This window comes from Genypterus blacodes, unplaced genomic scaffold (genome assembly GCF_046128005.1).
Source record: "Genypterus blacodes isolate CSIRO-AG114 ecotype Tasmania unplaced genomic scaffold, CSIRO-AGI_Gbla_v1 ptg000021l_1, whole genome shotgun sequence".
Taxonomy (NCBI): domain Eukaryota; kingdom Metazoa; phylum Chordata; class Actinopteri; order Ophidiiformes; family Ophidiidae; genus Genypterus; species Genypterus blacodes.
Window position 1 is genome coordinate 6,992,573 of NW_027466834.1, and position 22,588 is coordinate 7,015,160.

Sequence of the window (22,588 nt, forward strand, 5' to 3'; positions counted from 1 at the left end):
TCCTCCTGCAATGCTCTTTCAATGGTCAAGATAGAAAATGCCAGTCGAGTCGGTTCAGTTTGCGCTATAAAATAGGCAAATCTGCAAGGTTCATGCGACAATTAATTTCTCTGGGTGACACTTAATAGTTGCTCCACTTACAAGCTCCTTATGTTCTAAAGATCAAACCCACTACCAAATGTTTACACAGCTTACAAACACACATTGAATAGGAATGATTTTTTTTCTTAGACTTGAATGATGTGAAATGTTGTGGTGTGCAGGTAGATGGAGGTTGAGCTTGAGTGTGGGACATGTGGTGGACGAGCTGGGGAAGACAGATGGGAGATGTAGTTTGTAACGACTCTGTAAACACTCGGCTGGGTTTGGTCCGATTCCATTCATGGCATCTGGACAAAAACCTCTCTGAATCATCCAACCAGTCCAGTGAACTCATTAGACCTATAGAATTTAGATAAAAATTGTTAACTTTGCTCATATATAAAGACAAAGATAAGAAAAAGAGAGAGAGAGAACATCTCAGCACTGATCCAATGTACCCTGCAGCAGTTTGGAGACACAAGACAGACGACCAAAACATGATCAGTGAACACACCCTCACTTGTGGTAAATCCGTGCCTTCATCGCTCAGGAAGCCGGTTTCCAGTTTGTGGATCTCTGAAACATGATCTCCTCAGTCCATCATCATCGTCGTCATCTCCAGTTCCTACAAAGTGTTATCAGCACCAGCCCCTTCCTGGTTTTACTTCCTAGAAATATCACAACATATCAAAAGCCAGATTTCCTGCACAGACACTCGGATGTGTTTGGGCCTCGAGCCCTGTTGCTGGTTTCTTTTGGTAAAATCTTAAATAAAACCTAAATGTTTTCTGAGTGTCAATTCCTGATACTTGGTGCATGATCACGAGTCAGCTTCTCTGTCCCCCATTCAAGTGTTTGTGCTGCTCCAGCAAGGACATCATCTCAGATACGCAGTTGCACTAACAGCAGAAAGAGGATAAAGATGTGCCAGTGACTCCCCGACTGTGGGGAGTTTAGTCAAGGTTTAATTTTTGCGTTTGATCTAAAGAGCGAGTCCTGTGACCTTCCCCCATCTCAGGCGCCGGTTTACGCCTCTGACAGGCGGTTGACTGGGCCGTCTACTGGCTCCATCATCCTGTACTTTTCTTCTAGAAACGGCTCGCTGCTCTGCAAATGGATGAGTGGTTTGGCGTGGTGGAGCCCGACTCTGCTCTCCTGGTTCCTCCTGTTGTAGAGGTTGACCCTGTGATCCAGCTCGGGGCTGGTTTTGGTGGAGCCCGCAGGGCTGGGCAGCTTGAGGTTGACGGGATCCAGGCCCTTCTGGGTGAGACAGGAGTCCTCGGACAGAGAGGAGAGCAGCTCCTGCACCACGGCGCTGGGACTTCCTCTGGGCTGCGTGCCCAGAGCGAGGGGGCTGCTGTAGGGTGGAGGGTAACACCGCTGGTCGCTGTAGTCCGTGGAGGTGGAGGCCTCGCGCACCGTGGTGCTGCATTCTGTGGAGGAGCCCAGCGTGTGGCTGCTGATGCTCTGCTGGCGAGCGCTGAAGCTGGTGCGGGACACGGTGGTGGTGGAGCCGTTGCTCACCAAACTGCCGGTTCGCTGCAGGCGGCCGGACGGCATGACGTCGGCGCTCACCAAGGACGAGGGGAGTTGGCTGGCGTTTTTGGGCAGGTGCACGTCTATGGCTGCCGTGGTGATGATGCGTGCAGCAGGGTCTGGGATCCCAGTATCTGCAGGAGGAGTGATGTCACAGTGTTCATGTGTTTGGAACCATATGTTGGCACAAGAATGAGGCAGGATCAGTTTGATGCTCACCACTGCTGGGCTCACTGTAGTACTGGCTGATGTAGTTGTTCATGTCATCTTGAACAAAGTGATCTGCAAGGAACAAAATGGCTCATTAACATAACGTCTGGGTGTAAGTGTCGTCTGGTTTTAGTCTGGATTGACGTTGCTTATTGTCAAGGATAACACCAACGAATGCCGGCAAAGATTTACTGTGCGTTTTGAGTATTGCAGCGTATTCCATATAACAGCAAGAACGTCAAATAATACAAATTATTCTCATCTATAATATAAAAGACCAAAGAACAAAATCAATATAAACCCAGTATAAAACTCCAATAAAAGCACTATGTCACAATAGATCAAACAAAACCTAATCCTAAATGTTGTCCTCTCCTAAATCTTATTTTGAAAGCAACTGGATTTGTTATTTCTCCAATTTCTACAGGCAAGCTCTTCCATTCTGTTGGCACTGGATATTAAAGACTTTTTTCTGCCTGCTATTGTCTTCAAACAACAGAGTTTAAGGTCATCAGCACTGTGGACTGCAGGATAATTTGTGCACAAGAGCTTTTTGGATGATTAAGACTACATACATTGTAGTTATTGTTCGGTACTATTCAGTTTATGAACGTCCCAAGAGGAGAAAACGCACGAATCCCCTACACATGATTAATAACGTGAATATACGAGGAGCGGCACCACTTACAGGCCGTCCGAGTCAAAACGTCACCTCAGATGGTAAAGTCACATGCTGATTTATAGCTGGAGGTAAAGGGATCGCCTCAGTGTTTTGAGCTCTGACATCACCTGCGCTGACAGTGGTTTGTTAAATCCTGTAAGTTATGACCTGCCAGTGTTTGAAAGGTTTACAGTCCGTCTATGAGCGCGGCGGCGGAATTTCAATTGTAAGATGGACAGCAACAGCGTGCCAGTGTGTGATACAGGGGCCCATCTTCCAACTCAACTTTAGAATAACGTATATCTACATTTTGCATACATTTCTTCACCCACCAGAATTCCCAGCAAGCCCAACGCATTTAAACGAACAACCACCCAGGCATAAGCAAACCCATCTAACAACCACCGCCCTTGCACGGGGCTCAAAGCTCTGAGGACATCTATACATTCTATACATTCAACCAACCCATTTACTGCCAACAGTTTAGTATGTCAGGCGCAGCCGACATTGCCCGAGTGGCCTGAGGTTCTTTTGAATGAAACACAAAGGAGTCGGGTGTTCCGGGTGCTTACCTGCGGGACCCCTGAGCTCTCTGGCTTTAGCCGGTCTGCGATGCTCCGACACCCCGGGGAGCAGGCCGTCCACTTCATGGAAACTGCTGCTCTGTTTACCCCACATGTGGTGGATCTGCATGGCCGCCTCGCGCTCGGCGACCAGATCCAGGTCCTGCTGGGCCAGGTGGGCCCTCAGCTGCCTGATTTCAAACTGACAAGAATGGAAAAAAAGAGAGAATGGAATTGAGATATTAACGTATTTACCACATTAATCTACTTTACAGGTGAAGCTCAGTATATTAGAATATGTTATCTTCCTCATGATTGTGTGGCCTACTGAACCAGACTGAGAGACAATTTAAAGGCTCAGGAAACCTCAGCAGGTGATTTGAGTTAATGAGCTGATTAGAGTGTGACATCATGAGGCTACGATATTGAACTTCTTCACAATAAAAGTTTCTGAGATACTGAATTTGGGGTTTTCATGAACTGTAAGCCATAATCATTCAAATTAAAACAAATAAAAGCTTGAAATATTGCACTTTGTGTGTAATGTATATATAATATATGAGAGTTTCACTTTTTGAATTGAATTACTGAAATAAATTTACTAATTTATTGAGCTTCACCTGTATATATAGCTTCCTTCACAGCTGCATTTTTGGACAATACAAACCACATTTGAGCATTTATGATTATAACATTATAATGCTCAGACACACTATAGACACTTCCCCCCCTCTTCTGCGTTGACATCTGAGATACAAAGAGCACTCAGTGAATGTGATCAGTTACACTTACAAAATTAAAGCAAGTCTTCATCATCACTTAAAAACAATAATATGAATATTATGCAGTAATCAATAGAATGCTTTGAGACTTTGCTGGCCATCTGATATCCATACGTCTGCTGTAAAGAGTGTTATCAATTGTGATGATATGGTGCATTAGTTTTGTTGTCATCTTCTGACGTAACACTTTGCTGCCCTCCACTGGTGTCATGTAGGTATACATATATTGACACATAAGAGATGAGGGGACATACTGCTTGTTCCTGGCAGATCTGTGTGAGGCGGTCGAGCTGCTCGTCCCTCACCGCCTTGGCTTTCTCATACTGCTGGATCTCAAGCTCCATGTCCACCTTCACTTGCAGAACATAGGCTGGAACAAGAGATTGAAAAAATGTTAGAGTTAGTTTTCCTACATCTTTAACGTCCTCGACATGTAATACTAATCTGATTTAAGTCATTGGTTTACCCTTCTCATCTTCTCTGAGGTGTTAATTCAGATTTAAGGGGTGTTAATTCAGGTTGTGTGAGGCCATAGTTTGTGGCTTTAGTGTGTAATGGCTCACATATTGCATTTCTTTTACTGCGTTTTATTTAATATTTATTTGATTGTACTGCTCCCTGTGTATATTTACACACCACAAGGGGGAGCAACAGCGTTTGTAAAAAAAAATCAAAACAAGCTTTTCTGTATCCACCTACAATACAATCATTCGCCTGTAACAGCTGGTAGGAGCATTGTGAACATAAGTGCAGGTAGGGAGGGAAACGCTGCCACGGCAACCTTCCCTGTGAGAAACCATGGAAATAATACTGAAGCAAACAACACAAAAAGGTGGAATGTACCTTCTCTACTGCAGGGAGAATACTGCAGTATTTTTCAGTATGACAGGAAAGGACAACACACAGGGGACAGCAGCAGCTAACCCCCCTCCCAAACCCCCCAGCCCCCCGGCCTCACCATCAATGATTCTCTTGACCCTCCAGATGCGCAGTGTGATGATGAGCCCGATGGCGTCCCAGGGGCTGCTGGGGCCGTTGGCCACTGTGGAGGCCACCATGGGGGCCAGAGAGAGGACAATGACAGCTCCATCAAACACCTGAGAAAACACACACACGTGCACAGACACACACACACACACACACACACGCAGGGTCACTCTCACGTCTTTGGCATCCCACAGAGCCACACAGAGGTATGACATTGAGGGAATGACACTGCAGTGAAGGAGCCCTCCAGTCAGGACTAACGGCACCCATGGGAGCTTACCTCAACTTTGTTCTCTATGTAATCCCATATCCCGAGCACCACAATCCTGAACACCGTCTGAGAAAGACACCGGGACAGAGGGACACAGGGACAGAGGGACAGAGGGACAGAAGGATGGACACAGTTAGGAGGTTATAGAGAAAACACAGAGCGGCCACAGTTGTAATTCCCCATAAAAGGCAAAGTGCGGGGATCAGCATGGCGGCTGCGATTCCGATTACTTTTTTTATTTCGCCGCTGGTAATTCATCAATGACATCATATTCGTACACATCACAGGCCCACCGGTGATAGAATTTCATCCAAACAATTTGCATCGAGCTCCTTCTGCTGATGCAGCAGCGGGCGGCGAACAACACTCGCTCCCTTCTCCCTCACTTCCTTTCCTGTCACCCCCACTAACCTCCATCCTCTTCCCAGACACTCAAGGTTGTGCCAGAGCAAAACACCGGCTGCTCTCACCGCTCCAATGTATCACCCAGGGGTTTCTTTTTTTTATTATTGATGATAAAAAATCAGCCGATGGATGCTGGAGTGTAAGGAACTAAGACAAATGTGAGCGGCTGTAAAGGAAACGGCAATCAATACAAGACACCTGAGGTCCTGGAATGATTTAGAGCCGGAGCCAGAGAAAAGCCCCATCTGCATTTTAAGGTTGGAAAAGTGGAATAGATGGATTGAATAAAACAGAATAAACTGGGAGTGATCAACCGTGTCGGCTTTAACAACAGGAAAATATACGACATTTCACTCAGAAACGTAAGATAGACGCTTCCCGGTGTGGTTTAAGTCTTAAAAGTTTCATTCGTCCACTTCCTGTTGTTCACCTCCACTGACCCCCGGGTGGAATCACCCCCAGGCAGAAGGCACAGGATGTTAGTATTCTAAAGAGAAGCCGTCACTGTAACCTCACTGCTCCCATATATACTGCACAACATAGCATTAATCAATAGGATGCTGCATCAGCTGTAAGTGAGACCGTGGAGAGAGAGAGAGAGGGAGAGAGAGAAGGGGAGAGAGAGAGAGAGAGAGAGAGAGACTCACCTCAGTGAAGAACACAGAGAGAATAGCCAGGCTGATCCAGTGGATGATGCTTGCGAACTGGAACGCATTGTTAACTGTAGAGATAAAAACAGAACGTCACCTTAGAGCGGCTGGACGCTTGCAGCTGTTACCCGCTGCTAAATGGCGCCAGTGACGCATGGACACGTGCTTAACTGAAAGTATGAGACGACGTCGCGAGCACGGACGCACGCCTCACACTGTACACGGGGGAGCGCGCGTGCGTCTCCTCGTCGATGCGTCAGGCTAATTGTGGACAGCCTCACGCGGCGCCGGGCTGTCAGCTGAGGCATCCGTCTTCACGCGCCACCTCCCGCCCATCTGTCTTTGTTTCACCATGTTCAGTGATCTGTCTATCAGTCCATTCATCTTCCTCCCGGTCCTCCCCACGCTCGTCCAACAGCCAACTCCACCGCTCCCGATTCCTTTTGTCCGCTTATCTGCCGTCACACATTTGTCTCGGTCGCTCTTCGTCTTACCCCGTCTCAAAGATCCATCCCGAAGGATTCATAAAGACCCGAGTACGGTCCTGATAGTGCCGGAGCGACACGGGTTCTCTTCACTCATCCCCTGACCCCTGACCTTTGAGCTTATGACAGATGAGCATGCCTCCACAGTGTCAGATGATGGAGATTGAAGGTGACGCCGGAGTGACACGGGTCACGCCGGCATTTCGACCATCTGACACTCTGCGGCACCTGTGGAATACCAATGAGAGGGTTATAGTCCTGAGACTGTGTAATCGATCGGGGGTTCAAATCCCAGGAGATCCCGCGGTGACACTGCCGGTGCCAGCACTACATATCAATCAACACAGGTGATCGCTCTGGGCGCCATGATGGCTGGGGAGGGGGGCTGGGGGATTTTTTTCATGGCGTCTACACGAATATTGTCAAACATCTCAAAAGGTAAAAGGACCTCAACTCACACTGCAGCAGCTTGGCGTCGATCAGCAGCTCCAGCGTCAGCAGCAGCACCACCAGGATCACACAGGCCACCAGGAAACAGTTGAACCCCGCCGACAGCAGACACACCTGCCACAACGCCGCCCTGCGCCCGCAGCACGGCTTCAGCCAGTTTGACCTGTGGGGAAGATGATGATGATGATGATGATGAAGGGTAAAGACTTATTGTGGTGGCATTTAAGCATAGTGTCAATATGGCAGATCAAGAAATGTCATGATGAGCATTTTCAACCTTGTGTTTCCTCGTATAGATCAGCAGAGGGCACTAGTTTGCATATAAATTCTACAAATGCAGAACAAGCACAGCTAAATTAATTTACACACACACACACACACACACACACACACACACACACACACACACACACACACACACACACACACACACACACTCTGTTGGCACTGAGATGATGTATCCCCCCCCCCATCACAATCCATATTAAACGTTTCATTCTGACCTTTTCCCCGCCCATCAGGGCCGACACCAACAAAGTCTCCGACGGCCTACGGCTTGCTTGTTTTTGTTTGTTTGCATCTATTTCTGGACAAAGATTACACAACAACGCTCGTAATCCATATTCAATCAAGCATTGAATAATTTGCATTCGTCTCATCAGAAGGCAATTGTGTGTGTGTGTGTGTGTGTGTGAGTGAGTGAGTGAGTGTGTGTATGTGTGTGTGTGTGTTTAATGCCTTGGATATCCCTACATCTGCGGCGAAGGGGGATTAAACACATTTATTCTGAAGTGAAAGGCGGAGGCGATACATGTCTGCGTCCTGTGATCTAAGGGGAAACGGGTGACAGCGTGGTGTGTGCGCTATAGCAACCGGGGTTGGTAGTTCTCCTCCTGGCCGCCCTGTTGTTTGAGCTGTGGATGACTGACTGACTGACTGACTGACTGACTGGCTGCTGGCTGGCTGGCGGTTCTGCACCATCTGGGCCACGCAGACGCTTGGCGGCCAGAAATGATGATTGCCGGACAGAATGACAATGACTTCATCTGGTTTTAGCGGGGATGGTGTTTACTCTTTTGTACCTTCATCCCTGTAGCCGAGGATGTCAAGGATCAATTTGGATCAGAAATAAGGCCTCGGCGGTTCCTGATCCCGGGGTCAATACATACATCTTCCTCCACACTGGTATGTTTTCCATTAGTCTGGAGTGTGGCTGGTGTCCCCGGTGTCTGACAGACCCGCCTCAAATACACACACACACACCACCTATCTCCTCTTCAGAGTTCCTCCACTCCGGCGCTGTGACTGGCGGATACTAATGACAAATCTCCAGGAGGCACATGGGGCTTTCCCTTCCTTTCACAGCTCTGCGCTCCACACACACACACACACACACACACACACACACACACACACACACACACACACACACACACACACACACACACACACACACACACACACACACACACACACACACACAGAAGCGGGCGACGCTTACTGTCCTTTCGCCACTTCACACCGAGAGAGGCAGTGTGTGTGTTCCTTCGAAAATAGTAGCTATCTGTTGTCACCTGTGCCCCACAGGAGGAAGACTGTGGGCAAAATCTGTCAGAGGACAAGGGGAGGATGCTGTTTATTCTAGAGTACTGGCTTTTGCGTTGGCCCTCAGAATGGAAGGAGGCAAGGGGAGAGGAAGGAGAGAAGGAAGCGGTTCAAAGGTTCAAAGCGGCCTGAGAGAGAGAGAGAGAGAGAGAGAGAGAGAGAGAGAGAGAGAGAGAGAGAGAGAGAGAGAGAGAGAGAGAGAGAATCCACTCTGAAAAGTACAGAGTGGATTCTATCTTCTGAGAGGTGTCGGTTTCCCGTTGTAGGGCAGCTGCAGATCCTCTCCATCCCTGGCCAAGGTCAGCAGAGAGGTTGCCCACGGCCACGCTGCGTCACAGGCTGACGGGTGCACAAACGCTCACCAAACACACACACAGGTGCGCGCACACACACACACCAGTCCAGCTGAGGTAAGACTGAGGTGGTGAAGGTGGTCTGTGGTTTTTGAGATCCTCTTCTGGTCTAGGGCTGCAAGCTGAATTGATTTATCTTTCCTCTCTCCTTTCCTTCCTTCCTTCGCCGTCAAGGTTTCTCCCATTTTTTAAGGTTTTTAGGTCATTTCTCCTCGTCGGGAACCATTTCTGTGTGAGCCCATAAGGCCCTTTGAGCGACTGTACGTGATCCCCGGGCTGTACAAATAACCCTGACCTGCCTCGGCAATGTAATTGTGTCATTTAGCGAGGAAACACGGAAGCTTTTCCCACAGATCTCTCCTCTACGGACATCTGCCAGAGGAGGAGAGCCAAGAGGAAGAAACATTTACATAACGACACGCCTCACACACAATCAGCGGACATTTAGCGGGCCATTAGCAAAGAAATGGAACAAGTGGCGCGCTGAGAGAGAGAGAGAGAGAGAGAGAGAGAGAGAGAGACACCTCACTTACCATCAGGATTGAAAAGCACGATTGAACTCACGCTGCACGGAATCATAATTCATTCAGACCGCTCCCGCGAGCCGGGCAGGAAAGGTATTAATTTAATAAACCCGTAAAGAAAAACCCTGTCTGGAAGCGAGAGTAAATGGCAGTGATGGATTACTCCGAGCTTAGAAACTTAATTTTAGGGAAATCACTTTAAAACCTTGAGTGCTGAAGGACCTGAAGTATTTATGAGGAAGTGAGAGGTGGAGCGCTCCGACTGAAATTCCGAGCTAGAGAGGAAATCACCTCGCTTGTTCCCGGGGTCACGGCCAGTTTCGGATCGACCGGGCCAATACTTCGAGGATTGGTCACGCGGGTGCTGCTGGCATATGAGCTCACACACACTCACACACACTCACACACACGCTCGCACACACACTATTAAGGATCTTATGTGAGGAGGGAAGGAGAGATGCTGTGAACAGGTTCATAAAGACATCAAGAGGCCAGTGGCTGCGGCGGAGAGACTGCGGGAGAAGATCGAAGCGTGGCGGACAGCAGCGCAACGCACAGGGGGATTAGATCATGAGACTGATCAATATCAGCCTGAGATGGAGGTGATGGCATGCGGCTGAGGGGCCCCGAGTGGACAAGACTGGACGGAATGTCAAAAACAAAGACATCAGGCAGGGGACTCTGTGGCTCACTGAGGAGGAGGAGGAGGAGGAGGGGGGGATCCATCTAAAGGGAGCATCTCTCACACTGTGCTGTCTCTCTGTAATTGAGACAGGAGTAAGATACAAAGTCAACTCATTATGTGCGAGTTAAGTGTGAATTCAATCAGCGGAGTTGTGCGTTTGTGCGCTGGTGAGTCAGTGGCAGAGAGAAGACGGGAACGGCTACAAAGGAGAAAATTAATTCAGAAGTAATGAGTCTGAATGGCTCCATCAGCTTTTCTCCCGTATCGATTGCTACTCACACATGCACGCACACACACACACACCCCCAAGGAACAACTGCCTGCCCCTCAAAAACGTGTGAACTGGTGGGCAGGAAATAGAGTCGCTGTGAATGACTTGCACTGCTGAGGCAATCTTTTTAAATAATTAATTGGAAACTCTTGATTAGGACGAGGCAACTTGCTGCTGAATGAAAACGCTCCAGCACTCACAGCAGAACACTGAACCTGTGGGCGGGGGCACATTATTGGCATTAATCACACTTTTAAAACTTAAATATACCCGGAAAGTTTGACTTTTATGAAGCCCTGTGGTTCCTTTGGTAATTCACACTCAATCTGCTGAGCTCAGCGGTGCTCTGGCAGGGGGGGGGGAGAAATGGAAGACAACTGTGCGGCTGCAGGCTACTGAGCGGCAGAGGTTGGACGACTTCCTCCCTTTTTTTCTCCCCCCCCCCCCAGACTGTTTGAGCTCTCTGGGTTTCACTTGGTCTTTAACTTACTTTATATGCATGAAGAGGCATTTCGTATAATCCCTGATATATGCATTTCCCTCTGTTGAGTCTGTGCGTCCTGAAAAAACAAGGCACAGGTGGAACGTTGCCCTAAAATGCTTTGAAATCAAGACAAATGCCAACTGAACAAATGGCTAAATCCGTTTCCCCGCCCTCCCCTCCCCTCCCCCTCTCTATGTGTTGCTGAGTCATCGGCGTTATCACAGCCAATAGAGGTAAAGAAGCCCCGAGAGAGGAAAGCCAAGCTAAGCACTAAATATGCTGAATAAACCCAAAAACTGATCTTATCATAAGTAATCAATTGTGCGTTTTAGAGCTTCCATATCTCCTGTGTTTCCCTGTGAAGTAACACAGAGCTAATCAATTACAGGCGCCGATAGAACACGGCGCTCGTATCCCATCTGCTGTGGTAAATTACATTTTTGATGCTGTTACGAACGCGTGTGCAGGATTCTGGGTTGTTTCCAGCCCCCGCCTGTCTCCTTTGCATCTTGTAACATCACGGCGCATTACACCTATAGCAAGGAGAGGAGAGAGGGGGAAGAGGAGGGGAGGAGGGGAGGGAGGGAGGACATGACGGCCCGGTCTTCGCCGGAGAAACGGGGCCGCGGATACTAAAGCAAATGGAGATGGATGGGGAGCTCCGTGTGCATGGAGCAGCAGACAAGCTCGTCCCTGATAAATGGGTTTTCGCTGGGACACTTGATCTCCTTCGCTCTCAGCCCAAAAAGCAATCTCACACTTTGCATGTCTGTGAATATTAACAAACCCTCAAAAATACCCCGGCCGCTCAAATGTCAGCTATTGTGTCGCGGGCGCGCGGTGCCAGGCGGAGAGAGAGCGAGAGAGAGGAGCCAATTTGATGGAGAGGTCTGTTCCTCAGCGTTTAGAAAATACAGTCAGGAGAGGGAGGGAGGGAGGTGAGGAGGGGTGAGGTGGAGGGGAGGAGAGAGAGAGAGAGAGAGACCCTGCTCTGCCTTCATCCATCCATCAACACAGAGCAGGTACAGTGACGCTCCGGATCCAAAGCCCCGCTGAAATATCGCCGCTGCCAAGATTCATACCAGACTTTGGCAAAGGCCCTTGGCTGCTCTTCTTCAGTGACCAGCCAATTATCTTACTTCATCTGTATGCGTTATCAACCTGGATTTGATAATGCGCATGTTGGCAAATAACACAGTAGTGACGCATTATAGGGGGCGTCAGACAGCTGTAAGTGGCCGGGGAACTTTGTTTCATTGGGGGAGCTCAGAGTGCTCTGTGGAGTAAATGTGATAAATCCAGAGCGGCCTGGGCGCCTCTACGTTAAGCTTATATAATTCCCCAACCTTTCACTGTGACTGCTGCCCGGCGTTCATCAAATGGTGCGATCTGCGGCCGACAGCTTTGTGAATGAAAGCCGTGGAGGAGGGTCGTTTTGCTCCGTTCCTCCCCTTCATACTCGGTTCCCTTTACGCCCCCCTCCCTCCCTCCCCGCTCCGCTCTTCCTCCAGCAGTCGCAGCAGCAGGTTGACCTATATGAACCATCTGTCACTGCTGCAGCGCCTCGACACCTCTCGCCCCGGCCGCTTGAGATCAACAGCATATGCGGCTGCAGGGTACGAGCTGATCTGCGTACGATCTGCGGCAGAAGAGGCGCCGGAGGACTTAATGCACTGATACAACTACTTTTACAACAAATGTCATGTGTTTTTAGGCTTGGAGGTATTGGAGGTACCTACTTCTCTATTCCAGATTAGTTTCTTCCTTCATTATACGAGTTAGATTGTGTGTTGAATGCTATTCTGTATCTACAGCCTCTAAACGTACAAGTATCCCTATTTCCCCCCTTGATTGTGACGGAGCAGAACTACAGAGCAGCGCCAAATGGACATACTACAGTAAATCACAAGTATGTCAGTGTTGTATACAATACTACACACTGAGTAACTGTGCCTAGGTTCCAGTACTTTCCACCTGTGAAGGCATTTAGCCCTGCAGGAGGCGCGGCTCCACTCAGTCTGGAGGTCAGGAGGATGAGAAGTCAAAACATTCTCCTCCGCCATGAAGAAAACTTGCAGTTAAACACATAACCTGTTTTTTTAAATGGCCTCATCTAAACACTCCTCTGAGGTGTGTGTGTGTGTGTGTGTGTAAGATATGGTATGTTCCATCATCGGATTAGAAGGTGAAACAATCTCTCGGCAAAGTGCAGGCGGATTAAAAAAAAAGGAAGCGCCCACATTTTGATGATCGGATGTGAATGAATCAAAATTACAAAAGAGACATAATAGCTAATAGGGAAATCACAACATCTCAATCCTGGACATTCCAACAAGGTTTTTGGAGAAGATGCCGCAACTAGAAATCTATTAATAATTCCCATCCAACTCACCGCTGCACTGAATCTGCTGGTACTGCTTGTGCCCCCTTGTAGTCCGCAAGAACATCCACCTCCTACAGAATCGCCCACGTCTCCCGATAGATAGATAGATCAGAGAGCCACGAGAAGCCGTGCAAGACTATAACACACATCTCCGGTGTATATTCTGCGTTTGCGCGGCCGTATGTATAGCAAAAACAAGAGGTAAGATATCGGCGTCGAAGGTTTGAAACAATGCTGCGGCTCCTCCATCACATTCAGCTTCAATCAATCGTGTAAAAGCTTTAGATTTAACCGCATTACTTCATTGCTCTTTCACTCTGACCAGACTGAGATCCAAATCGAGTTTGTGGATCAGTTAAGCGGCGGTCGTATCTGCATCCCCCCTCCCTGAAAAATAGCTGAACAGAAACAGGAATGTGAGTCGTAGTAACTTGGGGAAAACAGACTTTGCTAATCAGCAGAATCTAAGTAAAGGAGCGTGTGTGAGGTGGGATTCTCCACACATCCTCCGAGAAGACGAGCGTCTGAACCCAGGTGCGTCTCGGGATCGGATGACAACTTGAACTTTTACTTAATTTGATAAACTCACAGCTTACAGTGCATTCCTCTGATGTTACACGCATGAGTCACAGAGGCAGCCACAACCCGTGACGTCGCTATTCTCTATTCTCCCATGAGGGTGCAACATGGAAGGTGAGCGAAACTGCGATGACAGCTTTGTCTTGGAATGCCTTTCGACCTAAAAAAATCAGGAATTCCAATCTGAAAAAGTTCTTTGAACCCACGTAGGAATGCTTCTGGTCAGGATGACAGCGGCCTGACAGGAGCAGGGTGTCGCATGATGTCATACTACAGTAGAGAGCCCCGTTGTGATGAGTTGGTAGGGGTTGCCAGTTCCTGCAACCTGTGTTCCTGTGTGTTGCATGCTTGTTCCGTGAGAAAGACCTTAGGAGACGAGGTGTGAGTGTGGGTGTTTTTTAGGAGAGGCCCCATCTGTCCCTGCCCTCCGTCCCACAGAGCCGTGGCACAACGGGACGAGGCCCGGACCAGGCAAGGTCCAGCCGGAACGCGGTCAGCGAACACGCCGGGGGTGCGTGTGGCCAAATGCCGAATGCACAAATCAAGCGTATGCTGTTTGTGAACTCTCTCACGCCAAAACGCTCGTGAGTCACGCCTTCCGAGTTGGAGAGCCGTGGACACGAACGCAAAATCCGGGACGAGCCGGCCCTCTAGGACACAAACACCACCGCTGACGCCAGCGGGGCTCTGACATTTCAGGAGAAGCTTGGCCGCCTGTCAAACGCTCTTTGTTTCCCTGCTAAACATTCACATTACGCACACACATCCTGTCACCTCCGGGGGGGGGGGGGGGGGGGGGGGTGCTGTGTCACCGAGCCCGAACGAGCACGTCAGCGCCGCAGATAGTGTCCGTTTAACACGGTGACATTAATAAATTCATGGCCAAATCTCCTCGCCTCTCAGGCTGTAATATAAAATGAGGGGTGATTCAATATGCCAGTTGTAATTACCGTGTGCAATAACTAGCAATAGAGAGACTGAGAGCAGTGCTTTCCTCTGCCAGGGGAGATCATAGATTGTAGTAATTGCAATTCGGCTTTAATTATGGATATAGCACTTTCCCCCCGCAACCGGCACAGGCCGAGGCTCACACACACTTTTATCTCTAGCATCTCTTTTTAAATGTGATGGTAAACATCAAGAACATCAATCAATATGTTGGGGCTTTTTTTTGTAGCATTTAAATTCATTGCAGACATTTCATTTAGAATCACGCAATTAATATTCCTCTTGCGGTCGCCGACGGTCGGGGGGGGGGGGAACTGCAGAGTGTCGACAGGAAGTGAAGGGAGGGGTTTGTGAATGCGTGAATGTGTCGGGACGTACCCGTCTCTGTTGTCCTCGTCGTCCGGGTTGGATATGAGCTGGGATCCTGCGAGGGATATGTCCAGGCCGGCCAGAGGCAAGTCTCTGTAAGCGAAGCTGACCAGCTGGACGGGCGCCACGCACTGGTTGTCCTCCTCCACTTGATGGGAGATCACCTCCAGCTCCGAGTGTCCGGCCTGAGGAGGAACCCTGTGGGACAAAACACAAACAACACACACGCAGATGCATCACTGTGGGTCACACCTCTGTTTTGCTTTTGCTACATTTTGATGCATTGAAAACAGAGCCGGCCTGACTGTGCTCTTGCCTCACTGCACCGCTTTACAAGTGACTTCACTGGCATGGTTAACCGGGACAGGTGCCTCATGACAAGATACGAGAGGGCATCTTCATCTCTCTACAGCAGTGTGTGTGTGTGTGTGGAGTGCAGACGCTGCATAATTTGTCGAAATTTAACATAAATGAATATTATTAAGATTTACTTCATAATATATCCATTTGTAAACAACCAAGGGGTCAATTTAACATTTACTGTATTTACAATTATTATCTACAATCCTGTTGACCACTTTCAAAAGCCTTCAAGGGGAAAATTAAGCTTAAAAAGAATCAAAATAATCAACTTGGTGTTTTTCTGCAGATACATCTGATATTTCAGAGACAAACAACCTTTTTAAAGCAAGAAACAATCCTGTTGGCTCATCGTTCCTCTTGAAAATAAGATTAGATTTAGTATTTATATATATCTAGTTCTGTTTTCCAATTCTCTTTTTCCAAATGGGATAAATTCAATAGAACATGATGGATGGCACAACAAAAGGTTGCTTGCGTTTCCATTTTGATTTATCAGGTGTGTTTCATCTGTGAGGTTTAGCTCATACAGTTTGTGGCAGAAGCAGACAAAAGCTTATTTTATCTTCTGGTGAGGTTATAAAAAACTCAAACACGTGGGGAGGGGAGGGAGGGCCGCCATCCCGCCGGCTCAGCCAATGGCCGACAAGGAGACCAGGAACGGGGGAGTCTCGCACGGCTTGGCACCCGTCCCAGTGCGGGCCGGTGTGGAGACATCAATAACGCCAGCGCTCAACAGTGGGGAAGGGGAGGCATTGATTATGAGAGCGAGAGAGAGCGAGAGAGAGCGAGAGAGAGAGAGAGAGAGCGAGAGAGAGAGAGCGAGAGAGAGAGAGAGAGAGAGAGAGAGAACGAGAGAGGGGGAACAAAAGCTGCTCGGCTGGTGAATCCTGCAGCCTCTGTGCTGGAGGTGAAACAGAGCCAGAGGAAGAGTTAGTAAAGATCACTGAGCAGACTCACCTTCCTGCTAAATGTTAATGTAAGCAGGCCTGCAGAGGGAAATAGCTCTCTCTCCCCCCCCGACTTACTTTTTGACTTATAGTTGTTTTATGGACTCCTTTGAAAGGTTACTCTATTATTCTCACTGCAAAATACATTTTCTTAACATGGCGAACAAAGGGGCAACACACACACAAACACACACACCGCAATGTTATTGTCATAGCAGCAAAAGCCCGGTGAGGCTCTGTGTGTGTGTTGTTCAGCTTGAGGGTCAAACTTCCACACACACGGCGTCAACGCGCTGGCTGCAAAAGCACACCTGCGTATTCCGCCATCATCTGCGGACTTGGCACCTCTTGAAGGCAGCGAGGACACTAATCAGTCACGACACACGCGTGCACACACACACGCACAAGCGCACACACACTGGTTAGTGCATCAAAATCACATTCCCAGACAATCACGCCAGCCAGCCAGGGGTCCATTATGCACAGAGCCCTGGGTTGAGGTGGCCGGTTGCCATGCTGGGGCTTCACATCTGAACAATCTGCTCCCACTCCGCTGACACAGGCAAGGGCAGCCAGGAGGACGCCGAAGGGCTGGAACCTTCTCAGAGGAGTGCCGTATTAGCAAACACGACGAGGAAGCAAAACTAAAAACTAAAAAGGTCAACATAGAGCACGCATGGCCGACGGGAATCTACAAGCATATGAAAGAGAGCAACAAGAGGCACCGTGACAAACCTGTTTACATGGCAGCTAAAGAGTCCAAACGCTCGTATTTACTTACAGGAAATAGATAAAGCATCAACCAGAGCACATCCAGGGTCTGTAGGTGAGAACACGTGACAGACTCAGATTGCATTTAACACAACTAAAACTAATTTGATTTATAAAAGTAGCTGACTCGCCCTTGAGCAAAGCACATAACCCGTAGAACCTTCACTGGTGAAGTCTAGCGAGTCCGTTCACAGGTGGCAAGATGGCGACGGTACACACACGCGGGACAGCAACCACAGGCTGATATTTGAAAGCAGCTGTTTGGAGAGAAATGATCTGCTTCTGTCATTTCATAGGATTCCAAATCGCTGCCTCAGCACGATGTGGTGTTTTTGCAGAGGGCATTGGTGTCTTTGTCATTTCTGAGTGCAGGCCGCCACAGTATCTCTCCCCCCCCCCCCCCCCCGGCCAGCTGTCTGCACCCAGCGCCTCTTGTCTTACCCAATAAGTTTGTGTACAGACCCTTGGCGACTCCTCGCTGCCGCACAGTGACTGACTGTCCCCATATCATCAGGAAAAGTGGGACCAACGTGCCAAATCACTTATGGGCAGCAGCCAGATTTCCCAGTAGCAAACCCCCTGAAACGGGGCTCTTGTCACAATGCTACATTTGTAACATCAGATCTTTTTAAAAAAGCAACGTCTGCTCATTCAAGGTCCCGGGGGAAATTACAGCGAGTTGACAATTCCACCGCATCAATGGAAAAAGCAAAAGCCCTTTTTGTGTTTTTTATTTTCATCCTGTCTTTTTGCCGTTTTTTTTTTCGCTTCCAGCTTTGGGAATTCGCCCGTTTCACATCCATATCACGGTATCATTCGGTGAGCTGGCAGACGACGGCGATGCCTGGGAACGTGGAGAATTTACTCCGCACCAGCTGCTTCATCTCCAAAACCAGCTGCCAGGCACAGGCACTCCAGTAAGCAACCGCCACCTCGCTGGATACCAAACCCTCAGCAACACTATACATTAGGATATTACAGACCCAGTGTGTTCAGGCAATCATTCGGTGAGGTAAAAGGTCACTCAGTTATGCTCACTCTCTTCCATTTCCATCATATTACTCAGCAAAGCCTTAAACTTACACTAAAACCTTACAACCTGCTCACTGAAACTGCAACATAAAGGGTTTCCAGGCATTGAAACGACGACATACTGAGGAGAGGAGTCGCTAAAGCAGTGACCCACTAATCAGCGGCGTTTTCTTCTGGTGATTGGAGGGAGGGAGAGAGAGAGAGAGAGAGAGAGAGAGAGAGAGAGAGAGAGAGAGAGAGAGAGAGAGAGAGAGAGAGAGAGAGAGAGAGAGAGAGAGAGAGAGAGGCTTCTTCCTTATAATGGAGGTTTGGCACTGAAGCACGTGACGCTGAGGACGGTTACAATAAATGTGAGCTGACCTGTTTCAAAGCCTCTGGATTCCTGGGGGGTGTATAACGCTCTGTAACGCTCTGTAACGCTCTGTGTGTGCTGAATGCAGAAAGAAACGGTACAAACAGTTCCACACCAGGCCTGTTAGAATCATCTGTGCCCGGCTACACACACACACACACACACACACACACACACACACACACGGCAAACACCAACTACACAATCTCATTTCTTTACATGGAATTGTACTGAATTTGTATTCAGAGCACACACACACACGCACACACACACACACAGTTGGCATACATCCCGCTTTTGAAAACCTGTATAAAAGATGTTTCACATGTTGTTCTGTTCAATAATGAAGTGAAATATACCAGAAAAAATCCCTTTGACCTTTGTATGTATTTATGAGCATCTAATATTTGCCCGTCCTGCCTCCCACTGTGTCAGCGCGAACGAGAGAGAGAGAGAGGGAGTGAGAGAGAGAGGGAGGGAGGGAGGGAGAGCGAGAGAGGGGGGATTTACAACAGCATCCTGTAAGAGAGCAAGGGTGAAAATAACTCCAAAGACCTTTCGCTGCATGAGAGTTTCCCATCTGTCACCGCGCCGAGAGTCGCCGGCGTTCAGCCACGGCACTAAATCAAGCCTCTTTAACAACCCACCAGTCAACACATCCCCTATATTATCTTGTTACAGATGTTTCGCCCGGCGTTCTCCTTCAAATGATCTTGTAATCAACCGTCACATGAACCGATCTGCCATCTGAGCCCCGCTGCATGGGTCTGAAGTCAGGCTGTGCCTTTAAAAACCAGAAGATGCGGCCGATTGAACCCGTTTTTGCATTCACCCCTGACTCCACTCCACACCGCCGCGTCCCACTCCATTCCCCCTGCTCCCTCCCTCCCTCCCTCCCTCCCTCTCCTCCCCCCCCAGAATGTCATCAGAATGCAGGGCCTGTCTGGGGGACCACACACCGAGTAATTATTAATAAGAGAAGATGACAAGTGAACATCCCTGCTGAATGCTAAGAGACGTCGGGTGGAGACATGTGAGGTGGTCCGGCCCCCCGAGCCACAGCCACGCTTCTCCTGCTCAGCTCCACTCAAAGTCATTTACAGGAGAAGCACGAGCAAACTAAACAAAAATAAAATAAAGGTTGCGGTGACATCAAACAACATATTGAACTTGTGTGCTTTACTTACTGGTTGCTCATTGTCGAGGTCTTGTGGCTGCGAATAGATCCAGTCCAGACTAAATGACCCCCAAGTGTGAGATTTCACCACTGCAGGGATCTGGCTCCAACCACACCTGCAGAGAATATACAAGAGGACAATGGAACTATGAGCAGAAACAAGCAAATGATGGTGTAGTGGTGCTAATTTGCGTGTAATGTTCCTCTACTAGGATCGCTTGGTGGAAATGCTCTGCCCTTGTCTTTACATGTCCCTGCCTGTGCCGTTGGTCCAGGCGTCTCCCTAGCGCAAGGTAAACCATAATGGATTTTAAATCTCCTCCTATATACGCTCCGCTCTGTGAATCAGGAGCTGAGGAACATCACACCTCTTGCATAGCAAGTACAGCAGGATGCTAGCTCTTTGTGCCACAGGATAGAGAGCCATTGATGGCCCGAGTCCGTCCGCTGAAAGCCCACACCAGCTGCTTTGCGGGGGAAACAGACATGACCGTGACCGTGGACAAGTCACAAACACAAAGACGGCCCCGTTACAAAACAAGTCTCCACTATCAAACGCTGCACTAAACTCAAATGTAACACTGTTCCAAATTAGCCGTCAGTGAGAGATGAACTCTAAATCCAACACCTGCGTTGTTGTTCACGCTGTTCATCTCTCAGGCACAGGCTGGCCTTTATTTACACAGTTTGGGAGAATGTGTGTGTGTGTGTGTGTGTGTGTGTGTGTGTGTGTGTGTGTGTGTGTGTGTGTGTGTGTGTGTGTGTGTGTGTGTGTGTGTGTGTGTGTGTGTGTGTCCAGACCTGCCAGAGGCGAAAGAGTCAGCATTCACACCTCCAGCACACCACAGTGATGTAGTGGAGCACCGCACATTAAATGCTACTCAGAATAAATCATTCAGGTCATCTGAGGGCTGAGAGTGATTTTGGATCGCTGCAGCGCCCTCAGATGTGGAGCTTTGTTGTGTGAGTGACACAAGGGGACTGGATTGATCTGACAGCTCTTAAAACAGCACAATAAGATGCCTGTGCAGACAACAAACTAAAACTAGGTGTTGTACTTCAACCAATCGCATTCAGACACACTGCCTTACTGTTGCCACAAGGATCCGTTTTCACAATCAGCATCTTGAGTTGCCACTTCTAAGTAGCTACACACAGTTAGTGCATCATCAGCATATAGGGGGAGGGGGCGGAGGGTTCCCCCCTCCACCACCACCACCACATATGAGCGACAATGTTTACGATTTCACAGTCAAATTCAGATCTAAGGCACATCAACAGTGTGGAATATTCTCCCCGCTGAGCTGAGAGGCCACGCAGCCCTCCGTCTTACACACATTCCTGCTCATGCTGAAACCGAACGACACAAATCCAACCAAAGTAGCCGGTGCGCTTTAAGCACCGACCGCGGGCAGCAGCCTGCATGCGGCCGCACTCACCTCTCGCCTCTCCGCCTCTACATTGTGTAAAGTGCGGTCGTGACTCCTTTGCCCTCGCGGCGGTGATGGTGATATCTCCGTCCTCGATGGTGTTGGTGGTGGTGATGATGATGATGATGATGATGATGATGATGATGATGATGATGATCGGTGCAAAGAACGCTCGGATCCTCCCGTTCCCGTGTGTGTGGGCTGCGACCCCCCCTCGAATTTGCGTCGGCCGAGCACCCGTATCGCCCGTGAGAAGACAGCGCACGACGACAGCACTTCTCCCGGGATGGAAGCACCATCCTTCGGCGAGGACGACGCGACTGTCAGCGGATCAGGAGGAGGAGGAGGAGGAGGAGGAGGAGGTGGTGGTGGTGATGGTGGTGGAGGAGGAGGAGGGCAAAGACATCTTCGGAAGGAGGCATAGCGAGAGCTCGCAGGGGCTTCCCCCACAATCACAGCAGGGACTCCATGCGCCCGGTATTCATCATCACCTCCACCTCCACCATCATCCTCATCCTCATCATCATCAGGGGCTCACGGCAGGGAACTGTCCAGGTGCTGAAAAAGGGATTCCAGCGCGGCGAGGAGAGCGGACAGCGTTGGGGACCAGGGAGGAAACACACACACACACACACACAAACACAAACACACACACACACACACACACAGGGACACACACATACACGGTAACGCATAAAGCCTGGTTGGAGTGTGTAGTCAAAAAAAGAGCCAGCAGACGTCACCCCCTCCCCACACACACTCTCTCTCTCTTTATCTGTGCCACCCTGGAATCGTCGACGTAAAGAAACACTCGCTCCACTTCACCTCTTCAGCTGCCGAGCTCCTCGCGATAACTTCCGACCAACACGAGAGTAGTTGAATAGTTTGTCTGTTTAATATACTGTAGTTAACATGCGGGCTTTGGCCGTCAATAATGTTTATTTAGTTGTGTATTATTGTTGTTGTAAGTAGTATCTGTTAGTATCGTTTGTAATTTTACTAAATCTATGAATCAGCCTGTTTGCTTTTATTACATTTTTTTTTTTCTTTTAGGTTTTTTAAAAATGTTTTGTTTTACCATCTAATTGTTTAGACACTTTTTTTATAATTGTATTATATTCTTAAAATTATATTCATTCATCATCACGTGCATCATGGAAAGAAAACATGTCTAACCACGTGTTCATTGTTACATCATTCAATACTCTCTTGAATAAAAACACATGGAAAGCAC

At 48.7% G+C, this 22,588-nt stretch overlaps 1 protein-coding gene across 1 annotated transcript; it reads right to left on the reverse strand.

The window, feature by feature from the left end:
- Positions 1–42: 42 nt before the first annotated feature.
- tmem266 (transmembrane protein 266) lies at positions 43–22,117 on the reverse strand. Its single transcript, XM_076142499.1, has 11 exons — positions 21,364–22,117; positions 19,935–20,040; positions 15,292–15,480; positions 7,090–7,244; positions 6,144–6,217; positions 5,101–5,157; positions 4,792–4,930; positions 4,088–4,203; positions 3,061–3,253; positions 1,837–1,899; positions 43–1,751 (listed from the first exon to the last, which is right to left on the reverse strand). The coding sequence occupies exons 2-11, from the start codon at positions 19,943–19,945 to the stop codon at positions 1,108–1,110; spliced, it is 1,641 nt and encodes a 546-aa protein (XP_075998614.1). The 5' UTR covers positions 19,946–20,040; positions 21,364–22,117; the 3' UTR covers positions 43–1,107.
- Between the last annotated feature and the right edge of the window lie 471 nt (positions 22,118–22,588).